Source organism: Daucus carota, chromosome 4, assembly GCF_001625215.2.
Source record: "Daucus carota subsp. sativus chromosome 4, DH1 v3.0, whole genome shotgun sequence".
Taxonomy (NCBI): Eukaryota; Viridiplantae; Streptophyta; class Magnoliopsida; order Apiales; family Apiaceae; genus Daucus; species Daucus carota.
Window position 1 is genome coordinate 15692624 of NC_030384.2, and position 22378 is coordinate 15715001.

General features: G+C 36.6%; 1 protein-coding gene across 8 annotated transcripts; it reads right to left on the reverse strand.

Annotated features, from left to right (window-relative positions):
- Window positions 1-16285: 16285 nt before the first annotated feature.
- LOC108192688 (uncharacterized) lies at window positions 16286-22076 on the reverse strand. 8 transcript variants are annotated; one of them, XM_064091171.1, is made up of 10 exons: window positions 21914-22076; window positions 19467-19545; window positions 18973-19368; window positions 18766-18803; window positions 18617-18677; window positions 18355-18487; window positions 18124-18182; window positions 17758-17896; window positions 17396-17673; window positions 16286-16916 (listed from the first exon to the last, which is right to left on the reverse strand). In XM_064091171.1, exons 9-10 carry the CDS (start codon window positions 17492-17494, stop codon window positions 16467-16469), a joined length of 549 nt encoding a protein of 182 aa, XP_063947241.1. In that variant the 5' UTR covers window positions 17495-17673; window positions 17758-17896; window positions 18124-18182; window positions 18355-18487; window positions 18617-18677; window positions 18766-18803; window positions 18973-19368; window positions 19467-19545; window positions 21914-22076; the 3' UTR covers window positions 16286-16466. The 8 variants fall into 8 exon arrangements, with proteins under 8 accessions (XP_063947241.1, XP_063947240.1, XP_063947239.1 ...); XM_064091170.1 differs by having other exon boundaries at window positions 18355-18496; XM_064091169.1 differs by having other exon boundaries at window positions 18355-18544.
- Window positions 22077-22378: the final 302 nt, after the last annotated feature.

Here is a 22378-nt window from a genome sequence, read left to right on the forward strand (position 1 = left end):
CTCAGAGTTGACACCTAAACCAGCTTTAGGCAACCTAACATTGCCTTTCACTTTGATTGCTTTCAGTGATGTCAGGATCTCATCTTTCTTTTCATTACTCTCTTTCATTTTAAGGTCTTCCTGTTTGAGTTCATATTTAATGACAACAGGAGTTTCTAAAAGAGGTTCAGCTTCTGAGGATTTGAACAGGGGTTGAGGGGAATCTTTCAAAACAAAAGGAATCCCTCTCTCCTCAGCACTCTTCTTAAAGGGAGTAATGTTACTAGCCTTACCTACAGATTTGTTATAGTCAAGACCTATTCCAACAGTTCTCTTGATCTCTTGTTTATCATTGAGTTCTTTGACTATGATGGAGGCATCCTTAAAGGCTTTACATTTCACTTTCTCTTCATCTAGCTCAAGTCTTAAAGCAATCTCACCTTTTTCTAAAACTCTGACTTTAGCATATTGTAATTCTAAATCCATAGTCAGTTGTTCAATTTTAGGCTTTAATACTTTCATCTCATTCATTTTATAAGCATGAATATCTAAGACTAGAGTACTATTAATCTTAAGGTTAGCAGCTTTCAACTTACTTATAGCATCATCTCTTTCTAATCCTAATTGCGTAAAAAGTTTAGGGCATGTAGGATCTACCTGAAAGCTTCCAGCAGGAGGAGGTGAAGATGATCCAGCATTAGCCATTGGAGCAACATTCCCAATCTGCTCTTCTTCATCACTATCTGTATCATCCCATCTTTTCCCTTCTGCCAGATAAGACTTGCTCTTGAAACTTTGACTTCTAGAAGTATGTTAGGTCCTATAAACTCACTATATAAGATGATATAGTGATCACAATATGTAACACAGTATGACAATATAAGAGATTGAAAACAATAAACTCTTATTCACCAAGCTTGAATGGTTACAAAAACTCTCTCAGTGATTTATATTTTATCACTAAGAGCTGCTAGGGTTCTTAACAATGTACTCGATAACTCAACTCATATAGAGTAACCCTATTCTGTGTTTATATAGACACAGTTACAAAATCAATCTCTGATTTGATATCCTATAAATTAGCTATGTATTCTATCAATCAAAGATTGCTCCAGTTTTCTGTTTAGTTTCCATAGTCAGCAAATCGCTCCTCCGCTTCTATCCTTCCTTGAAGTATATCCGCTTCTGAGCTCTTTCCACGTGTAAACTCTGACGAGTCTTGACTATGTAAACTCTGATCAGACTTTATCAAACTCTGGTCAGACTTTACTAAACTCTGATCAGCTTCCAGCCTAAACTCTGATCACTCCTGTTCTAAAACAAACTTTAAGAACATTAGTAATCATCAATTATATCTAACAATCTCCCCCAACTTGTGCATAAATATGTTATGTGCAAGTTAACAGATAATTGATGATGTCAAAACAGATAAGTCAAATTCAACAGAGTTTAGCTATATAACAGAAAACTTATTAAAACTTACAGATACTTTACTCCCTAGCTTCATAGACACCATGAGCTGTCTTTAGATATCCTTTGAGGAGTTCTCTTTCAGCTTCTTCAAGTACTGTAATCATCTGTCTCTTGATCTCTCTAAGCTCTGGATCTGAAACTCCAGTTTGATAAATTGCAGCTCTGAGATCATATATCTTATTTCTTCTCAAGTCTCTATCCAGCCTGATATTGTAAGCTTTATCAGACTCTTCATTAAATGCAAGTGTTCTGATTCCAGCTATTGTTACTATTTTTGCTGAATTTTTCTTCATCTCAACCAGCTTTCCTTGATGATTAGAGTATTTAGGAATGAAAGGTCCAACATTTTTGTTTCCTGTAATACCCATCTTTCTTCTGATTTGATCTTTGATCAGATTGGAGATGTGTTGGCATGACTTGTTCTTTACTTGAAATATGTGTGAGACATATCTCAATTCCTCCCAGTGTTTAGCATACAGATCAGCTTCAATTACTCTAAACACTGTTCCATCAGACATGAAGTAGATAAGAATGTTATCTCCTCTGTCATTCTTCACCAGTTGGACTGAATCTAATTTGTCCATTCTTTCTTGCAATGCTCCAGTCTTGGGAGCACAGAGAGATGAGGGGTCTGTTGACATTGATCCTATACTCTGATCAAATTTTTCATATTTAGATCCCAGCCCTCCTTTATCTCTTCCTGCTTTACGATGAGAGATTGGTTGAATTGAGCCTTTTTCAAAGTTTATCTCAGTCATCAGACTAGGCTTTGCAAATCCTGGCAATGGAGTAGTTGTTGGTTTGAACACAGCTTGAGCCTTGTCAGAGGTTGTGTCTTTCTTTGCTTCCTTATTAACTTGAGCTGTGTCAGAGGTTAATTTTCCTTTTTGTGATTCTGCAACATGAGCTTTGTCAGAGATTGCAGCTTCTGATTTCTTTTCCTTTACAACTTGAGCCTTGTCAGAGGTTGTAGGCTTCTTCTTAATCAATCCTTTTTCAAGGTGTTCATCTACTTTGCTTTTTCCCTTGGATGTATACTCATCTTCAGAGTATACCTTTTTGACTGGTAAACTCTGATCAGCAACAGTAGCTTCCTTGATTAATATCCCTTTTTCTTTTGGCTTGGTAGTTGATTTTGCAGGCTTTTGGATCTTTCCAGAGTTTATAGCTTCAACATGTTCTTTCTTCAGCTCAGCTTCCTCTACAGCAATCAACTCCAAATCCAATTTGGCTTCTGGATTTTCTTGTTCAAAGATCAATCTAGCAAGTTCTTCATCAGTCAATGGTTTATCTGATCCAGCCACTGGTCTGTGCTTTGATCCAGATGTGACATTATGTGTTGGAGCAGACTTTGTGCTTTGCTTAGACTGTTTTTGACTGTCAGAGTGTGAAACTCTTCCACCAATTCCTGCTTGAAATCTCTTGTGCTTTGTGAAGTCATCCACATCATTATCATCATCCTTCTTCTTTCTCTTCAGAGTTTGAGAAGTAGTCTTGCATTTGACTTTAGCTACTCTCTCCCCCTTTTTGACATCATCCTCATCAGGAATCAGAATTGATGTGATCAGAGAAAGTGAAGATTGGATGGCTTCCAGCTGCTTGGACATTTTCTCTTGAGTAGACTCAATGGTGATTCATTTGCAGACACCAGCTTCTTAACATCATCTTTCAGAGGTAGTAGAGTCCTTTTCTTCTCCATAGTTTGAGTTTCCTTGAGACTGGCTACCTCTGTTCTGAGACCATCTATAGACTTAGATGTCTGAGCTTGAGCACGATGAAATGTCTTTAGATAAAGAACTGTAGCCTTGAGGCTTGACATGACATCAGAGTTTGAGATTTTATTCTCTGCCATAGATAAGAATTCTTCAGCTTTAGTTGGCTCCAGAGAATGCTGGTGGCTCAGCCAGAGTTTATCCCATACTTCAGTTGGTGGATCAACCTGAAGATCTCTGGGAAGTGGCTCAGAGTTTGTGTCCAGAGTTTGCAGCCTGGCATTATATTGGCTGGTAGACTCCCACTTTTGTTGTAGATGTGACAGAGGAACTTCATCATCATTTTCATCATTGTCATCATCTGAACTGTCATCATCCTCATCATTATCAGATGCAGGATTAGCAACTTTCTCAACAGGATCTTGAACAGATTTTTCTTGATCATCAGCTTTTGATTTGCTAGGCTCTTCATTAGCCTTAGCAAGGGACTCCAGTGCTTCCAATGCTACCTTATCAGATTCCTCAACTACAACATCTGACTTGTAGTTTTCTAGAGCTGTATCATGAACAATGGCATCCTCAGGAATTTTCATTGGAGAATGAGGAATTGGAGTGGAGGGTCCATGATCAGATAATGGAATTTGAGAATCAGACATTGTTGCTCCAGCTTCAGTTGTAGTTTGGTCCTTGCAAACAATTTCCTCATCTACTTCAGATGAAGTAGAAGATGCTGTAGCAGTTGATAGTGGAACAGCTTGTAGAGGATGCACCATCAGAGTTTGAGATAGATCATTAGGAGTTGTAGTGGATGGTACTTGCTCTTCCTCAACTGTAAAATCTGTGATCTCTGTGATGGGTACCTTTGCCCTCTTAGGCTTGTTAGCCTTTCTTTTGAATCTAGCTGTCTTTGGCTGAGGACTAGTCTGTATATGTTCAGAGTTTGGTGTAGGAGACGGTTCAGAGTTTGTTATATGTGCAGGTTCAAGATCATCATAATCATAGGCAGCAACCAGTCTCCTTCTTTTCTGCTTTTGAGGAGAAGCAGCTTCAGAGTTTACAGGATCAGTGTTTACAGCATCAGAGTTTATAGCATCAGAGTTTGCTGGTTTATCAGACTTTGTCTTCTGAACTTGTGTAGCAACAGAGGTTCTGGTCTTTTTAGTAGAGGGGTTTTCTTCAGAGTCTGTAGCCCTTTTAGACCTGGATGCAGAAGTTCTGGGTTGTTTGGGGATTGAAGGAGAGACTGGAGGTTGAGGCTGTTGTGGTTGTTGTTGTTGTTGTTGTACTGGGGGCATATCCATCCTGACTCTAACCTGAGCTGGAATTAGAAGGGGTCTCTGAATTGGATACTTCTCATCTTTGGAGATGAGGTCCTTAAACACCCTTTTATGAAGCCTGAATGGCTTGATCTCATCATCAACATCAAAATCTACCTCACCAACAGTAGCATTAAACAATAATTGACAGAATCTTGAGAAATATATGACTCGTCTATTCTCATGCATTCTTTCACCAATATTTCTAATAACTAATCTACCAAAATCAAAAGTAGTAGAGTAGATCAGAGAATACCCAATCTGCAGCATGTCCATTGGTATGGCATCCCAGTTTGTAGACTTCTTTTGAAAGGCCCTGGTGATACAGTCGAAGAAGAAACTCCATTCCCTTCTGAGCCCTGGACGCTTCAATTGTCCCAGTTTGTCGAGTGATTCACTGTAGCCCAAATCAGTCATCATTGTTCTAAGATTTGCATCTCCATTGGTGATGTAAGCGTTATGCTCTGGCAGGTTGAATGCCTGACGAACTGTGGCTGGAGTAACAGAATACTCCTCCCCTTCATATGAAAACACAATTGATGGTGATCCATCTGCACCACCATTGTCATATTGACCCGTCCTCCAAAAATTAATGATTTGGCTTCCTGATAGTCTGGCAGGAGCGGTAAGGGCGGTAGCAAGGGCACTCTGTGCCAAAAATTGCTGGATGGGATGATAGTCCCTTGGAGCGTCGGCAGTGTTGAGAATGGCAGCATGGTTGTTGGGAACAAATTCCACACCTGCAAAGGTAAAAGCTGTAGTTGCCATTAGAACACAGTTTGTGAAGGAAGGTGTTTGAGAAGATGTGTGAGAGAGGATTTGAATTGCAGAGTGAAAAGATTAAGAGTTTGTGAAGAAAAGGTGTGTAAAATGAGGTGTATAAGTTGAAAAGAAGCAATAAAATCTGATGTGATAAACTCTTCAGATTTTGTGTAGTTGTTCACGTTTGGGCTTTTGTTCAGCTGTACACCTGTCAGATTTTAACTGGTAGATGAGAGTTAGTGGGATGGAGAAAAGAGAGTAATAATCATGAGCGCAGTAAAACATGTGCAGTTATAAATGCTGATTACACGTTCTCCTATTAAAATGTTTTTCATGTAAACCCACTAACAATACATCCGTTTGGAATACTCTCTTCACATTCTCTGAATATTTGAACTCCTGAAATGTATAAGAGTTTAGAAAATGAAGATCAAATCGCTCGAATTTTAAACTCTGAGATTTAAATCAAAGAAAATTAATTCTTAATACCTCAGAATAAAGACATAATATAGAAAATTCATCGAAAAATCAGAGTTTGTCATAAAATCCATAGCTCAATAATGTGCTTGTGAAATAATGTGTGTGATTTAACATATTAAATCAGAGACTGGAGAATTTCACAATTTCGTAATTATAAGGTAGACAAAAATAATTTATTTAAACTCTCAAGACATAGACAACAGACATACTCTGATGGAGAAATATATAAAATAAACTAACCCCCCCCCCTTTTTTTTTTCTTCTCAAGGACGCTTTTCAGTGTAAATGAATCACGACCTTTAAATATATTTTTGCAACAGTATTTCTCCAGTAATCAGAGATTGTGACTGGTCACCATAGATTATAAAATCTTGGCATTTACTTAATACCAGTAAATGTTTGGGTCTTCCCAGTCACTGTCATATAGACATCTAAGATCTCAAAGGAGTACCATGCTTATTTGCAGGGGTGTTTAGGTAACAAAAACATCAGAGTTTATAATTACTGTCTAATTGATGAGAGAAAATTCAAATTAATCAGTCTCACTTATAATTAAGATATGTGAAGTAATAGAGTCTCAATGACATTAACATGCATATAGTGTCAAATTGTAGCACAAAATTGAGATCAGGATTAAGGAACTTAACTGAGATTCATGATTACTAATTCAGATCATGCTTCATAGTATATATCTTCACAGGTTATTTGTCTCAGAGAAATAAAAATGAGATAATTTATCAAGATTTAGAGTTTACAAACATCAGAGAATATCGTCAGAGAATGACGTCAGAGAATGTCAATCAGAGTATAACAAACAGAGTATATCATCAGAGAATGTCATCAGAGTTTAACAATCAGAGTATATCATAGCAGATGTGTGAGCAATACATATGGTAATTTGACAATTTAAATTTGAAAGATCTGACCATTATGTTTACTCAGTTCCTGATATCATTCCTAGCTCATTCACCAGCCTAGTGAAGGTTGCTTCACTTAGTGGTTTGGTGAATATGTCTGCTAGCTGCTGTTCAGTAGGAACAAAGTGAAGTTCAATGGTTCCTTCCTCCACATGCTCCCTTATAAAATGATATCTTATACTGATGTGCTTTGTCAGAGAATGTTGAACTGGGTTTCCTGTCATAGCAATAGCACTTTGGTTATCACAATAAATAGGAATTTTAGAAAAGGATAACCCATAGTCCAACAGTTGATTCTTCATCCAAAGAATTTGAGCACAGCAGCTGCCTGCAGCTATATACTCTGACTCTGCTGTTGATGTGGAAATGGACTTCTGCTTCTTGCTGTACCAAGAAACAAGTCTTCCACCCAGAAATTGACAACTCCCACTTGTGCTTTTCCTGTCAATTTTGCAACCTGCAAAATCTGCATCAGAGTATCCAATTAGACTAAAATCTGATTCTCTAGGATACCATAATCCCAATGATGTGGTTCCCTTGAGATATCTGAATATCCTCTTTACTGCAATCAGATGAGGCTCTCTTGGATCTGCCTGAAATCTTGCACATAGACATGTGGCATACATGATGTCTGGTCTACTTGCAGTCAGATAAAGCAAAGATCCAATCATTCCTCTATAGGTTGTGATATCCACTGATGCACCAGTATCTTTGTCTAGTTTGGTTGCTGTTGCCATAGGATTAGTTGCAGCTGAACTGTCTTGCATACCAAATTTCTTCAAAAGATTTCTGGTATACTTGGCTTGATTTATAAAAATCCCATCTTCAGTCTGTTTAACTTGTAAACCCAGAAAATAACTGAGTTCCCCCATCATGCTCATTTGGTACCTAGACTGCATGAGCTTGGCAAATCTTTGACAGAGTTTAGCATTAGTGGAGCCAAAAATAATGTCATCAACATAGATTTGAACTAAAAGCAGATCATTACCATGATTCAAATAGAACAGGGTTTTATCTATGGTACCTCTAGTAAATCCACTTTCAAGAAGAAATTGAGCCAGAGTTTCATACCATGCCCTTGGAGCCTGCTTTAGTCCATAAAGTGCCTTGTCCAATCTATAGACATAGTCTGGATGCTTTGGATCCACAAAGCCTGGAGGTTGTTCAACATATACCTCCTCATCCAGTTTCCCATTTAGAAAAGCACTTTTGACATCCATCTGAAATACCTTGAATTTCTTGTGAGCAGCATAGGCCAGAAAGATTCTAATTGCCTCCAATCTTGCAACTGGAGCAAATGTCTCATCATAATCAATACCTTCCTGTTGTGAATACCCTTTTGCCACAAGCCTTGCTTTATTCCTTGTTATGACACCCTCACTGTCAGTTTTGTTTCTGAAAACCCATTTTGTACCAACTATGGATCTATCTTTAGGTCTTGGTACTAGGGTCCACACTTTGTTTCTCTCAAACTCATTTAGCTCCTCTTGCATTGCTTGAATCCAGTCAGCATCTTGAAGAGCTTCCTCCACTTTCTTAGGTTCTGTTTGTGACAGAAAGCAATGATGTAAACACTCATTTGTTGTAGCTGTCCTTGTTTGCACACCTGCTTCTGGATTTCCAATTATTAAATCAGGTGTGTGTGATTTTGTCCACTTCCTAGCATGTGGAAGTTGACCATTTTCATTATTGGATCCTCCCCCTTGATCCATGCTCTCTTGATTCTGTTGATCATTCTCTGTAGCTCCCCCTAAATTTGTGCTATCAGAGTTTGAATCAGTATTCTCTGATGAGTTTGAGTCAGCATTCTCTGATGAGCTAGAGTCTGAAACATTCTGATGCTCCCCCTCAACATTTGCTTCATCATCATGAACCTGTAAGTTTTCACCAGAGTTTGCTGTATTTTGCTCACAGTCAGAGTTTGACTGTTCATCAGAGTTTGTTGAATTAGAGAATATTTCTTCATTTTCAAAATGCAGTTTTTCATGATCATCCATATCTGCTAAACCCATAATTCTTTTGTCATCAAATGACACATGTATGGATTCCATGATCACCTTGGTTCTTAGATTGTAGACTCTGAAGGCCTTTGTTGTCAGAGGATAACCTACAAAAATGCCTTCATCAGCTTTTAAATCAAACTTGGTAAGCTGTTCTGGATGAGTCTTCAATACAGAGCATTTGCACCCAAATATATGAAAGTACTTCAGATTTGGCTTCTTTTTCTTCACCATCTCATATGGGGTCTTGCCATGCTTATTAATCAGTGTTGCATTTTGAGTGAAACAAGCTGTTTGAACAGCTTCTGCCCAGAAATAAGTAGGCAATTTAGCCTCATCAAGCATAGTTCTGGCAGCTTCTACAAGAGTTCTGTTTTTCCTCTCAACTACACCATTTTGCTGTGGTGTACCAGGTGCAGAAAATTGTTGCACTACACCTCTTTCTTTGCAGAACTCTTCCATTGTTGAATTTCTGAACTCAGTTCTATTATCACTTCTAATGATCTTCACTTTGTCTTCAGATCCATGATCCAGTTGCTTCACATGATCCATCAGATGCAAGGCTGTTTCATCTTTAGAGTGAAGAAAATATACCCAAGTGTATCTAGTATACTCATCAACAATGACAAGAGCATATTTCTTCCTTGCAATGGATGGTACATTAACTGGTCCAAATAGATCAACATGCAGAAGATGATATGGTTTCTTTATTGAGAATTCAGTCTTACTCTTGAAGGATGTCTTTCTCTGCTTGGCCTTTTGACATGAATCACATAATCCATCAGATATGAGTAGTGATTCAGGGAGTCCTCTCACAAGCTTTTTCTTTATAAGCTCATTTATGGAGTTGAAATTCAGGTGTGAGAGCTTCTTATGCCACTTCCAACTTTCTTCTGTAGAGATTCTTGTAGATAAGCAAATTGCTTTTCCTTCAGAGTTTGTAGGCAGGTGGATTTCATAAATATTTCCATGTCTGTGAGCAATCACTGCCACCTTGCCTGTTGACTTGCTTACTATCTCACTGTGTTCTTCATAGAAATCAACATGATATCCTCTGTCACAGATCTGACTGACAGAGAGTAAATTGTGCTTTAGCCCTTGAATAAGAGCTACATTTGATATGATGACATTTCCAAGATTGATGTTGCCATATCCCAGAGTCCTTCCTATGTTGCCATCTCCATAAGAAACACTTGGGCCAGCTTTCTCCACAAACTCTGACAGCAGGGCCTTATTTCCAGTCATGTGTCCAGAACATCCACTGTCCAAGACTAGAATATTCTTCCTGTTGCCCTGCAATCACAAAGACCACTAATTGTTAGTTTTAAGGACCCAGACTTGCTTGGATCCTTTGGCCTTATTAAGTTTGTTAGCTTTTGCAGCGGAATTATTTTTATCAGAGTTTGAGCTAACAGACTTTGGATCAGAGTTTGTACTTGAAACAGATTTTGTACTTGCAGAGCTTTTATTAATCTTCTTCAAAGAAGGTTTCAATTGATAATAATCATAATACAAACTATGATATTCTTTGCAAGTATAAATAGAATGCCATAAACTACCACAATGAAAACATGGATCTTGTGGTTTATATCTAATACTACTTTTTCTAACTCCAGACTTTGTAGGTAAGGAGTTAATGTCTTTGTTCTTCCTGCAAAAATTAGCAAGATGATTAGTATTTCCACAGTTATGGCATGTCTTCCTAGGTGCATTTGGAACAGGCATGTAGTTATTACTCTTGTCTATTCCAACCTTGCCATTTCTATTTTTCCTAGGCTCCTTGTCTTTGCTATCAGACTTTACCTCTTTAAGCTTATGCTTAAGCTGTTTCTGAGTCATCAGTCCTATGTTAACCTGTTTGGGCTTAACAGTTTTTAAATTGTTGTTAATCTCTGATTCTGGTCTACTCTGTTTAGACTTAGGGGATTCAGCAATAAATTTAACAGGTTTAACCTTAGGTTTTTGAGTTTTAACAAACTCTGTTTTTGATGACTCAGCTTTTGATTTATCAGTGTAACCTAGTCCCTTCTTCCAGTTTCCACTACCTAAGATATCCTGAGTAGTTTTGCCTGAATTAGTCCATGTCTTAATGATCTCCCTTTCCTTAGCAAGTTCTGATTGAAGAGATGCATACCTCTTTAATAATTCATCTTTGACAATGACAGCATCATCTCTTTCTTTCTGAACTTCCAACATCTGAACTAATTCTTTTTCTAGATAATCATTCCTTTTCTTTACACTTAGAGTTTCAGATTTTAATCTTTCATTTTCTAAAGTCTGATCTCTAAAGCTGATATGCAAAGTTTTAAGAAACAATCTTAACTCAGTTATATCTTCAGTATCAAAGGCAAGAGTAGAATGAGGTACCTTTGCAGTAGATTCATAGTTGTTGTCAGTGTTTGCCATCAGAGCATAATTGACTTCTTCTTCTGAATCAGATGTATCTGTCCAGTTTCCTTTCTTGGTGATAAAGGCTTTTTCTTTTTCCTTCTTGGCTTTCTTGCATTCAGATGCAAAGTGACCCTTTTCACCACAGTTGAAACAGGTATACTTGTCAGCTTTTCCAGCTTTCCCTTCCTTGCCCTCATTCTTCTTGAAGTTCTTCTTATCATAAACTCTGTCAGAGTTTCTGTCTTTCCTTGAAAAACTTTTGCCTTTGTTGAACTTTTTGTAGGCCAACTTCTTGAAGCTTTTCACCATCAATGCTGCTAACTGCATCAGCTCATCATCACTTTCTTCAGAGTCTGAGGGAACATCAGAGTTTGAGTCATCAGAGTTTGATGACTCAATGTCAGACTTTATGACATGAGCTTTTCCCTTGCTTTTAGCAGCCTCCTCTTGAACTTTTAGAGCAACAGACTTTGATTTTCCTCCATGACGTTTGTTTCTCTGCTCCATCTCAAGTTCATGAGTCTTCAGTCTTCCATAAACATCATCAAGAGACATTTCTCCAAGATCAAGATTGTCTCTTATTGTAGTGACTTTCAAATCCCATTTTTCAGGAAGAGCCAGAAGGAATTTGAGGTTTGAGTCTTCAAGATCATATTCCTTGTTCACAAGAGATAAGTCATTCAGCAGTTTGACAAATCTGTCATACAGATCTGTCAAGGACTCACCAGATTTTGAGTCAAAGTGCTCATACTCCTGTGTAAGGATTGTTTTTCTGTTTTTATTTATGGCCTGAGTTCCCTGACATCTGGTTTCCAGAGCATCCCAGATTTGTTTAGCAGTTTTGCACCCAATCACCCTATTAGACATTGCATTATCAAGGGCACTGTGCAGAAGGTGTTTCACCTTAGAGTCTTTACCAATTGACAAGATGTCCTCAGGGGTATAATCTTTCTTTTCTTTTGGAACCATCTTCTGAGGTTCATCAGCAAGCCCAACAGAGAGCTTGGTGGGCATATGTGGTCCATCATAGATCCTGTCAAGGTATTTTGGATCAACAGAGTCTAAGAATATGATCATTCTCTCTTTCCAGACTGGATATTCAGATGCCTTAAGGATTGGAACTCTAAAGGATGAAGCTTGTGATTTTTCAGACATGATTGTGATTAAGATCTCACTGTAGTAATCTTAACAGAGCTGGCTCTGATACCACTTGTTAGGTCCTATAAACTCACTATATAAGATGATATAGTGATCACAATATGTAACACAGTATGACAATATAAGAGATTGAAAACAATAAACTCTTATTCACCAAGCTTGAATGGTTACAAAAACTCTCTCAGTGATTTATATTTTACCACTAAGAGCTGCTAGGGTTCTTAACAATGTACTCGATAACTCAACTCATATAGAGTAACCCTATTCTGTGTTTATATAGACACAGTTACAAAATCAATCTCTGATTTGATATCCTATAAATCAGCTATGTATTCTATCAATCAAAGATTGCTCCAGTTTTCTGTTTAGTTTCCATAGTCAGCAAATCACTCCTCCGCTTCTATCCTTCCTTGAAGTATATCCGCTTCTGAGCTCTTTCCACGTGTAAACTCTGACGAGTCTTGACTATGTAAACTCTGATCAGACTTTATCAAACTCTGGTCAGACTTTACTAAACTCTGATCAGCTTCCAGCCTAAACTCTGATCACTCCTGTTCTAAAACAAACTTTAAGAACATTAGTAATCATCAATTATATCTAACAAAGTACCCTGATGCTTTCTCACTAATGCATCATACTTCTGCTTTAGCTCGTCGTAGGAATCTTTTCTCTTTCCTTGAACCTTGGGCTGTTTGCATTCAGTTGCAAAGTGTCCCGGTTCACCACAGTTGAAACATTTAAACTTGCTTCTGTCTACCATCCCAGTCTTGTATCCTCCTTTGCTCGTAGAAGATGCATAACCTCCTTTTTGGAACCTGTTGGCAGTAGGTTTGTACTTGTAGGAGGAGTTCTTTCTGAATCTCATGTTTCCAAATTTCTTGGCAAACAGTGATAGAGATTGATCTTCTAAATGTTCTAGATCTTCCATTGTATAGAACTCATCATCACACTAGAAGAAGCAGTCTGACCCATCTCAGGTACAACAAATTACTGAGTGGTTTTAGAAGGAACAACAACATCCTTCTTTTCTTCCGGTGCAGGTGATTCAACAACCAGAGCTCTCGAGTTACTTAGTTTTTTACCCCAGCCATATCTCTGCTTACTTTGAACTTGTTCGAGTTAATAAGTTTTCAAAACTCCGTAGAGTCTTTCCAGAGTAATCTCATTCAGATCTCTGCTTTCCCTGATTGCAGTGATTCTGTGTTCCAGATGTTCAGGAAGTGTTAAGAGAAACTTCATGTTGACATCCTTCTTGTCGTAGTATTTCCCATTCAGATTTAAATTATTAATCAGGTTATTAAGTCTGATAAACACTTCTGAAATCCCTTCTCCGGGATTGGAACCAAACTGTTCATACTGAGCCATCAGTATTTCTTTCTTGTTCTCTCTGACTTCATCTGAGCCTTCGTTTATAATCTCTAGCGTATCCTAGATTTGCTTTGCGTTCGTACAATTTACAACAACATTGTACATAACCGGATCTAGAGATTCAACCAGAATCAGTTGAAGAGCGTCATCGAAGTTCATCTGTTCACTCTCTTCATCTGTGTACTCAGAAAGTTCTTTTGGAACAGTTTTATGAGGTATTAACACACCATCCTCTTCGTGTGCTAATATAAGCTTCATCGGAGTAGAAACACCTTTGTTTAATATCACGATATATTTTCTGTTGGCGGTGCGGAGGAATAATAACATATGCCTCTTCCATAGGCTAAAGTGTTCCTTGCTGAACGGTGGGATTTTGATGCTACTGATCTTTTGTGTACTCATGTTTAAGGATTTGAAGTGAATAGTGTTTGGATGAGATTTGGATTTTTGAAAGAAAAATATTTTCAATCAGAATTAATTTTTGGAATAAAATTAATTCGAATAAAAAATATTTAGACGTTACAAAGTGTGTATAGGATCTAATACGGAAAATGGTATCAACCGCTCTGATACCAATTGTTAGGTCCTGAAACGATTGTAGAAGGGGGGGGTTGAATACAATCGTCACTAAAAATTGCGGCGGAATAATCTGATTTGAATTAAACTTGTTAATCAGATTTTAATTAATTAATATAACAATGTTTTAAGTCGTTATATAATTAATATGGTTCGTTTTAATGTCCACTAAAGTTCGTAGAATAAATTCGACAGGATGTATTCTAGCTTAGTGATTAAAACAACCGAGTGATCAAAGCACAGAAAACTGTGGATATAACAATTGCAAGTTACAAACAACTTGAAAGCTTTTACAAAGCTTGAACACTTACAAATGAAGAAGTAAAGCCATATTTATAGGCAAATCACTTGGATCTAGGTATGACATTGAAACGAATGACTTTCTAGCTTGGGAATGACATTACAATGGAAGATATGACATTTTAATACAAAGCCATGCCACAAAACAAAGAAGGAATGACATATTTAGGGAATGTCATACTGCCAGGGGCGGTATGACATTTTTTCCTTGGCCACTACTCTTCATTTGGCATGACTTAACGAAATAAAGTCATTCGGTTGAGCTTTGTATGACATTTTAAAGTCATAAAGCACAAGTCATACACACATAACAACAATGCCTAATGTAAGGACACGCTATGATATTTTTATGTCATACTAGTGTAAGTCTGAATCAAGAACACGGTATGACTTTGTTTAGAAAAGTCATACCGACTGATTTTGACATGAAAGAAGCATCAGAATGACTTTTTAAAGTCATGGCTAGAAATGTCGCATGGGTGGACACGGTATGACATTATTTGATAATGTCATACCGAGTCTTTTAATGCATAAAACAGTTTTATTAATTTATATAAATATTCAATAATTATTCACTTAATTATATTAATCATATAAATTCATAAATTAAATTAATTCGAAGGTGAATCAATTTAATAAATAAACTATACAACTAATTTAATTATTTTGAAGAGTGAAATAATTAAATAAATACTTATAATATTATATTCCTTCAGCAGTAGAGACTTCTGGCTTTGTTGAACGTCGTAGATCTTTGTCTTGATTGAACGGCCACTTGTAGTTGATGCAGAACACTTAAAAATGAGTAGCTGACACACAAATGTACTGTCTGGTTCATCTGTATCTAGCTGAATTAAAAATTCTTTATCAAATAAATATTTAAGACGTGGCTTGTTCGTCGAGTCTATGTCTTCGTAGTTCTTCTTCATAAGTAACAATAGTATGGAATCTTCTGAATAAATAAAGTATTAAAACTTTATACCTTCTGGACTTCTGGACGTGCTACAAAAGATTATTTGTACACTGAGGCTTGAACATATTAATGAACTTCTTCCAGTGGTGTGCAGCAGCATCCTGAAATTCTTCAGACATAATTTCAATAAATCACTTGACGTTCTTCGCACGGATTCCTTCAACAGTACTTGCTATTTACCTTGTTTCTTATCAGAGTTAAGTTGGTACCTCTTTAATTACAAATAGGCTAAACATGTGCCTTTCACTTTTGTATCTGAATATGTGGGTTTTGATTAGCATGTTGATTATATTGTATATGCTTATATATATTTATGTCTCGGGTATCCTATTTTGTAATTGGTTCATGGAGTTGGACTTATTTATGATGGTTGTAACATGATGTATGATAGCTTTATATTTTTTAATGAGTGTTTAGTTGTGTTTGGTCAAGCATGTTGTATTCATGTTTAGAGTAGTATTTATGTTATCCAATGAATTAAATAAATACTAGCTTATAACCCGTGCGAAACACGGGCGACCATATAATTTATATTTTATTATTTATAATCTTAATATCATTTTATAAGTGTTTTATTATTAATTTAATATAATGGTATTAAATTATATTAACTGATTAGGTATGTTCACTTTTGAAATTTTGTCTTGTGCAATATTTTTTTATATTATAAAATATTAGTATGAACAATCAATATTTATAACCATTGGGAAAAACATCATTTTCGGGGAGGGCATTGCTATTGCAATGGAAATTAGTAGCCTTATACGATACTCAGTAGTTTGAGAATTAGAGTTATTGAGACTGCAAAACAAGAGAACTTCTGGTCTATTAGCAAAATGGAAGATTTGTTTCTTCAACTGAAATGGACATCTGATATATAGGTAGCAAAATTTATTTATATTTTTTTTAAAAAAGAAATCTTTACAGTAAATATCAGAAAATCTAGTGATTAAGGTGACTTCATAATAGAGAATGCTCCAAATGTTTAATGCTTCAAAGCACTGGTAATGTTATATTTGCTAGTACAGACAATTGTCAATGAGAAGAAAATTCCAAAACATTCATTCACTCTTCAGTGTGACAAGCATTGAACCTACAGTTACAAAATTAACTTGTTTGGCAGTAACTGTCGCAGAGGTAGAGGAAGGGGAAAGGACAGAGCCAATAGCACCAGGATTAGCAGCCGCAGTCTCGCAACCAGCCTTCTTCAGGTTGATACTGAGTGAACCGATTTTTAGAAGACCACTTTTGCGTTCTACATTTTTTGTTGCCGCAGATGTATCACAAGGTTTCACAATTACTTCATTGACTTCTTTGTCCGTCAAAACCTGATCCTTGGAAATAGGGACCTTCTCTAAATTATTTTCATCAATATTCTTCTCCAGTTCTGCATCTTCCTTTATAGGCGACTTAAGGATGCCATTCATCTCGAGAGGTTCTATGCGAGGCCAAATATATTGATTTTCATAGTTTTTGAGAAATCGCCTTGCTTTCACCTGTTTCAGGAGCTTCTGTCGATTTACGAAATGTTTGTTATTATGCTCATGAGTTCCAACAGCATAAAAAGTAAAATCCTGTATTTAACATAACAATGCTGAACTCCTTCCTATGTCTGTCTTTAAGAAATATTAACTGAAACTCCGAACTGTTTTTTGATCTAGCGCATAGAATTTGAGTTAATTTTCTTACTATTTTTCACAAGCGTAGAAATGAAATCAGGCTGCCATGTGCCCCATAACAACGGATAAACACAAACATATTTATGATTACTATTATTATACAATCATATAGGTAAGCTTGAATTGCATACCACTAACAACATAATTAATGCTTAAAACTCCGAGAGAAAAAAAGAAAAAGAATTATTAATTACTATAAAGAAGTCTTTTAAGAGACCAAAACTTCATTTAAGTTCATGCAAGAAACTGATTTTCTCAGTGCTTAGGGGTGAGTGAAGGAAATGAAGGAATAGACTGTAGTATTAACTTACGGCTGCTTCTCTGTCCAGGAGACAATCCAATGGAATGAGGAGGAGAAACTCTCTTACTGTTTGGAGAACCAGACTTGGCACCACTGTTTGGAGAAGCATTTCTCTGGAGTATCTCTGGCATTTCCTCTATCCGGTCATGGATGTTGGCTAGAGGCTGAATAAAATTCAGCTTTCCAAACCTTGGAGTACCATATATTCCTGAGGAGGATCCTCGAATGGAAAGAAGTGAAGAACGCGGTGGTTTCTTGCTCTTAGATGAAAAAGGCTGAATTGATGAACTGGCCATTTAAAAGTGATGTTAAAAGATTGTAACAACATCTAACCATGCAAAGAACCAGTACGAACTGTTAAAAGTACTATACCCGCAAATCTGTAAAGGTGTTGCAGGAAGAGAAAAACTTGTTTTCTGCTCTGCATCATTGTGTACTGTTGTTATCTGTAAGCTTCTATTAACAGCACTCTTTTCCTGTTCAGCATCTCCTTCTATTTTGACTTCTGTATCTGTAGAAGTAGAGCCTACATTATTAGATAATAAAGAGCTTCAGTCAAATATCAGAGTGATGCAAGTCACTGGTTTATGTCAACTTGGCACCAAAAAAAGAGTAAAAGAACCAAGTGATTACCATTATAATAAAGTAAACAACCGAGTGAGAAAGGGAACAAACTGGACCAAACTCAATCAATACATGAAACACCTTAAATAGATTTGAAAATTAAAACAAACTTACCATCCTTTATACCAAATGCATTCTTGCAATCTGCAATTAATGGAGCATCCAACACCGCCCTATAGATGACTATGTCAGATAAATCTAATCAGGGAGGACACAAAGTGTACACAAGTCTAGAATACTGCCTTAAAAGCAAAGTATACAACATATTTTGCACATGATTAAAGATATCAACCCGGATTCTATTTGCTAGTGTGTCAAATAAAAAGTAGTTTACAACAAACAAACCTCTTGAGTGTCCCTGCTGTTGGTCACTGGTTTGTTTTCATTGTTCTCTAAAATGATGTGCCGGAAGTTTGAGTTTGGAACATCTTTAATGAAGTGCCACTTGACTGGGAACTATTAGCTTGTCCTCCAAGAACTGCAATTCCTGGGCTTCACTCAGTCTCTTAGTGATCTTACTTTATTTCTCAGAAATCTGGAAAGACACTTGCTATTGCTGTATATATGGTGATAGTGTTTAATATCATGCTCAAAGGGAAAAATATACCTGAGATTAGTCTGCAAGTCGCATTTACGTCGAGTTTTCAGCATAAAAGACCTCAGGTACACTGCTGCATATCATTTTGGAGATCAAGATTGGATATAATGATGTAAGGATCAATATCATTTAGAGTTAGTTTATTAGGAAACTTTTACATGATGATGGTATCATCAATACCATGGCAGCTGCTTCCCTTGTGACAAAAGATCACATGAAACATTTATTCAGCAGGTAGACAACACAGAAAAATATTAACCAGCAAAATATCAAAAAACATTAACAAATTAATGCAAGTTCTAAGTAGCCTCCTTATCTTAAAAACTTAAACAGGCACAATATTAATATTCTGTTCAAAATAATACCAAGCCATCAATTATCATCAACATCTGCCATTCTGCCTTGTCAAAGTTTGGTTTCTTCATGAACCATCGGACACTGTGCCTCATCCCCACCACAAGCAATATTGCCAAAACCATTCAATCTCGACAAACTGGTGGATTAGCTATATAATTGACAATTTTATTTGACCATAATTATATGGGTCATTACAGATAAGTTGAGCAAATCTAAAAAGATCAGTTTGAAATTATTTAATCAATTTTAACAGGTGGGCCAAATACTGACCAAAAAATTAGTTTCTATTCACACATTCAACTTTTTAAAGTAAGCTAAATAAATATTGACAAATACAAACCAGCTTGCAACTTAATCCTGCGTTTGCCAGCCAAAATTTCCAAATCTGTCATCTCCGCGACATTCTTCAGTACATTCAAAAAATTTCAGATGTCATGATTCAAAAGTGGCAAGTAACTACATTTGTTACAGTTAAGAATGTGTATATATTAATACACAATACCTGTTGTTCAATATCTCGTAAACGTTTCCACTGATCTTCTTTGAACTTTTTCCAACGCTCCTCATCGCGCTCCATCAACCTGATAAGCATATAGCAAAAAAGGAAATCACAAGCCTATCTTCGAAAAACTATAGTAAATACAATAATATGCTAACCATGTCTTGCTATCTATCAATTAGTGCAAAACATACATTTTGCAAGATGTAACCTGTTTGTCAAAGCTTAAGCTAAAACAACATATAGTTTATTTTAGCCTTTGTACTCCGGAACAAAACCATATTATTGAATGAAATAAATTAAATTACACAGAACTAATGAGTTGATGCACAAAACTATATACAATCAATGAGATATAAAATTATTTCATTTATTTGTATTCTCCGCTTCCGACCCCCACCTAGATTAATTCCCCTTTCACCTATTACAGTTTGATCTCCAAAGGAAAGAATATCAAGATCCGGTTTCAGGCAGCATGCTTCGAGGACCTTCTCATACCAGACTCTGTCCATCTCCTTTCTGAACAGTATATTCTCCACAATTGTCCCACTCTGTATCCAAGGCGTCTCTTCTTCTTATTTTCATCAAACTGTTAGTGAGTTTGATAAATATACATTCATGAGTCAATATGAAATTGCAATTTGTGTTAATTTGGTGCAGGTCATTTCTTTGCGGTGGCTCAACTGGAATTTTTATATATGGCTACTGTTTGTACTACTACTATGCAAGATCTGATATGACTGGCTTCATGCAAATCTCATTCTTCTTCGGATATGCTGCAATTCTGTCAAGTGAAACTTTAGTTTGAATCATTACTAATATTGTATCAGGAAGATTATAAATAGGCTCTTGAAGTATTCTAAAAGTTGCAAGAGCAGACAAAATCTTTCCAGATTCAAGTGGAATCCCGAGAAGCATACATGTACTAAAAGTTACTACAACCACAAACGTCGGAGTACCCCAAAAAACAAATGTAACTACGGCATTAGTGTAGACAAACTTCTTTAACCACCCAGCCTCAATCTTTCTAAGATCCAAAATTTTAGACAAAAATCTCATTTCCCAGCCCTGAAGCTTGAGAATCCTTATGTTTTTTAAGATTTCAGAAGTTGCCTTCATTCTATGATCTTTAGATTCCATTAGCTTAGTCTGATAATTCTCCTGCAATTTCCCTAAAGGTACATTTAGCAACATCACGATAATGGTTGTGACCAATGAAGCAACAGAAGCCAGCCCTAGATTTTTATATAGATCATCAACGCCAGACCAACTTCAAGGATGACCAGCCATAAATCATGCATGTACCAGCCAAAGACACCAATCCTCTCAGCATCCACTGTCATGATATTTATCATCTCCCCACTGGTTTGACCCTGCTTTGATTGACATGACAGAGTCAATCCCTTGTGATAAATCAATGCAATAAGAGCTGCCTTGCCCCTGGTTCCAATCTGCTGCACCTTAAAGAACCAATGCCTTTGTGTCAAACACTCAATAAGCTTTGAAATGACAAATGCAGATACTAAAAGGTACCCTTCAAGTTCTTGCTTCCATTTAGGTACTGAACAAATGAATCAGTGAGGTATGGACCACCATAGGAGGCCACCGTGTTTATCATTGCAAGAAATGCTGTCAATAAGATATCTCTCCACATAAAATAAAATAGTGCTTTCGCCAACTTAAGCGTGGTCAAACTACTATTATCACCAGCGCATTTATCTCTTAAGTGGAAAGGCACCTTTAACACTATCAATACTTGCAAGCTGAGGAACATCCTCAATGTAACGGTTTCCTATATCCCAATGCAACTAAAGAACCGATCCAAGAGAAAGTAAGAAGACTGAATATATTAGCACTTGCACAAGGGATCACAGTTTCACCCCCTCTGGACTTTTTGTACTCTTCACCATCGGGTACCCTACTAATATCAGCACTTAAAAGGGGTTCTTGAAAAATACCATTTTTAGTTGGTTCAATATATCCTGAAAACCCCACCAAACATAAGAACAACCCTATAACTATATCTAAGGCATCTGAAATCACAAAATGAAGTGGCAAAGGCTAGCTTATATTGTAGTATACATAGTCTATAACAAGACAATAACAAGATACCGAAAAGAAAACACACCACCACACTCTTACTAACAAAGGGTACTTAACATCACTTAAGTCTTGCACTTGGGTAAACAGATAAACTGAGATAGCTAGCCAGGAAAGTGCTTTACTGACTGAATCAAAAAGCACTATGATTATCAATTCAGACCAGCCATTTGCATACCAATAAAATTTGTCCAGTATACACAAAACAAAATTAAGAAGTACATCAATCCTTATAAGCAACTAAATTACTGAATTTAAGATAAATAAACAATGAACAACAAAGAGAGCCAGATAATCAGAAGATATACAACTCATATTCATATATATATATATATGTATGAAGAACAAACCTTCAGGGGGATGAAGCTCTTGAGAGATGGAATGAAAAGCAGAATCGTCGAGACGGAGAGGAAGACAGAGGTCCAGCTACGTAGTTCGCCGAGACGGAGAGGAAGATGGAGGGCGGTGGTTCAAGGTGTCCGTTTTTTTGTAGTATTTGATTTATCTTGTAAAACCAATGTCCATCAGGAGATAGAACTCTAACAGGAGCTGTTTTTAAGTAATAGTGTAGTAACGGGAAAAAAAGATCAAACCAAAAAACGATAACAAAAAGTAGGACTACAAATTATCCCTATGTTGGCTTATTATAATATAGTATAGATTCGACCTCAATTTGTTGAGCACAACAAATAAAAATACTAGGAATTTGTTTGATGGGGAGCTAATTTTATTCTCCCTTCTTTGTGATATTTAATTTCTTTTCATTACAAAAGAGTGTAGATGGGCTGGCAATCTTTACGCTAAATCCATGATGT

Bases quoted from the DNA above. Each gene is read 5' to 3' on its own strand.
- LOC108192688 (XM_064091173.1), bottom strand. From the start codon at position 17,494: ATGCTTCTCCAAACAGTGGTGCCAAGTCTGGTTCTCCAAACAGTAAGA. The intron at 16,917-17,395 runs GTAAGTTAATAC...GTAAATCGACAG, and splicing joins TCCTGGACAGAGAAGCAGCC to AAGCTCCTGAAACAGGTGAA.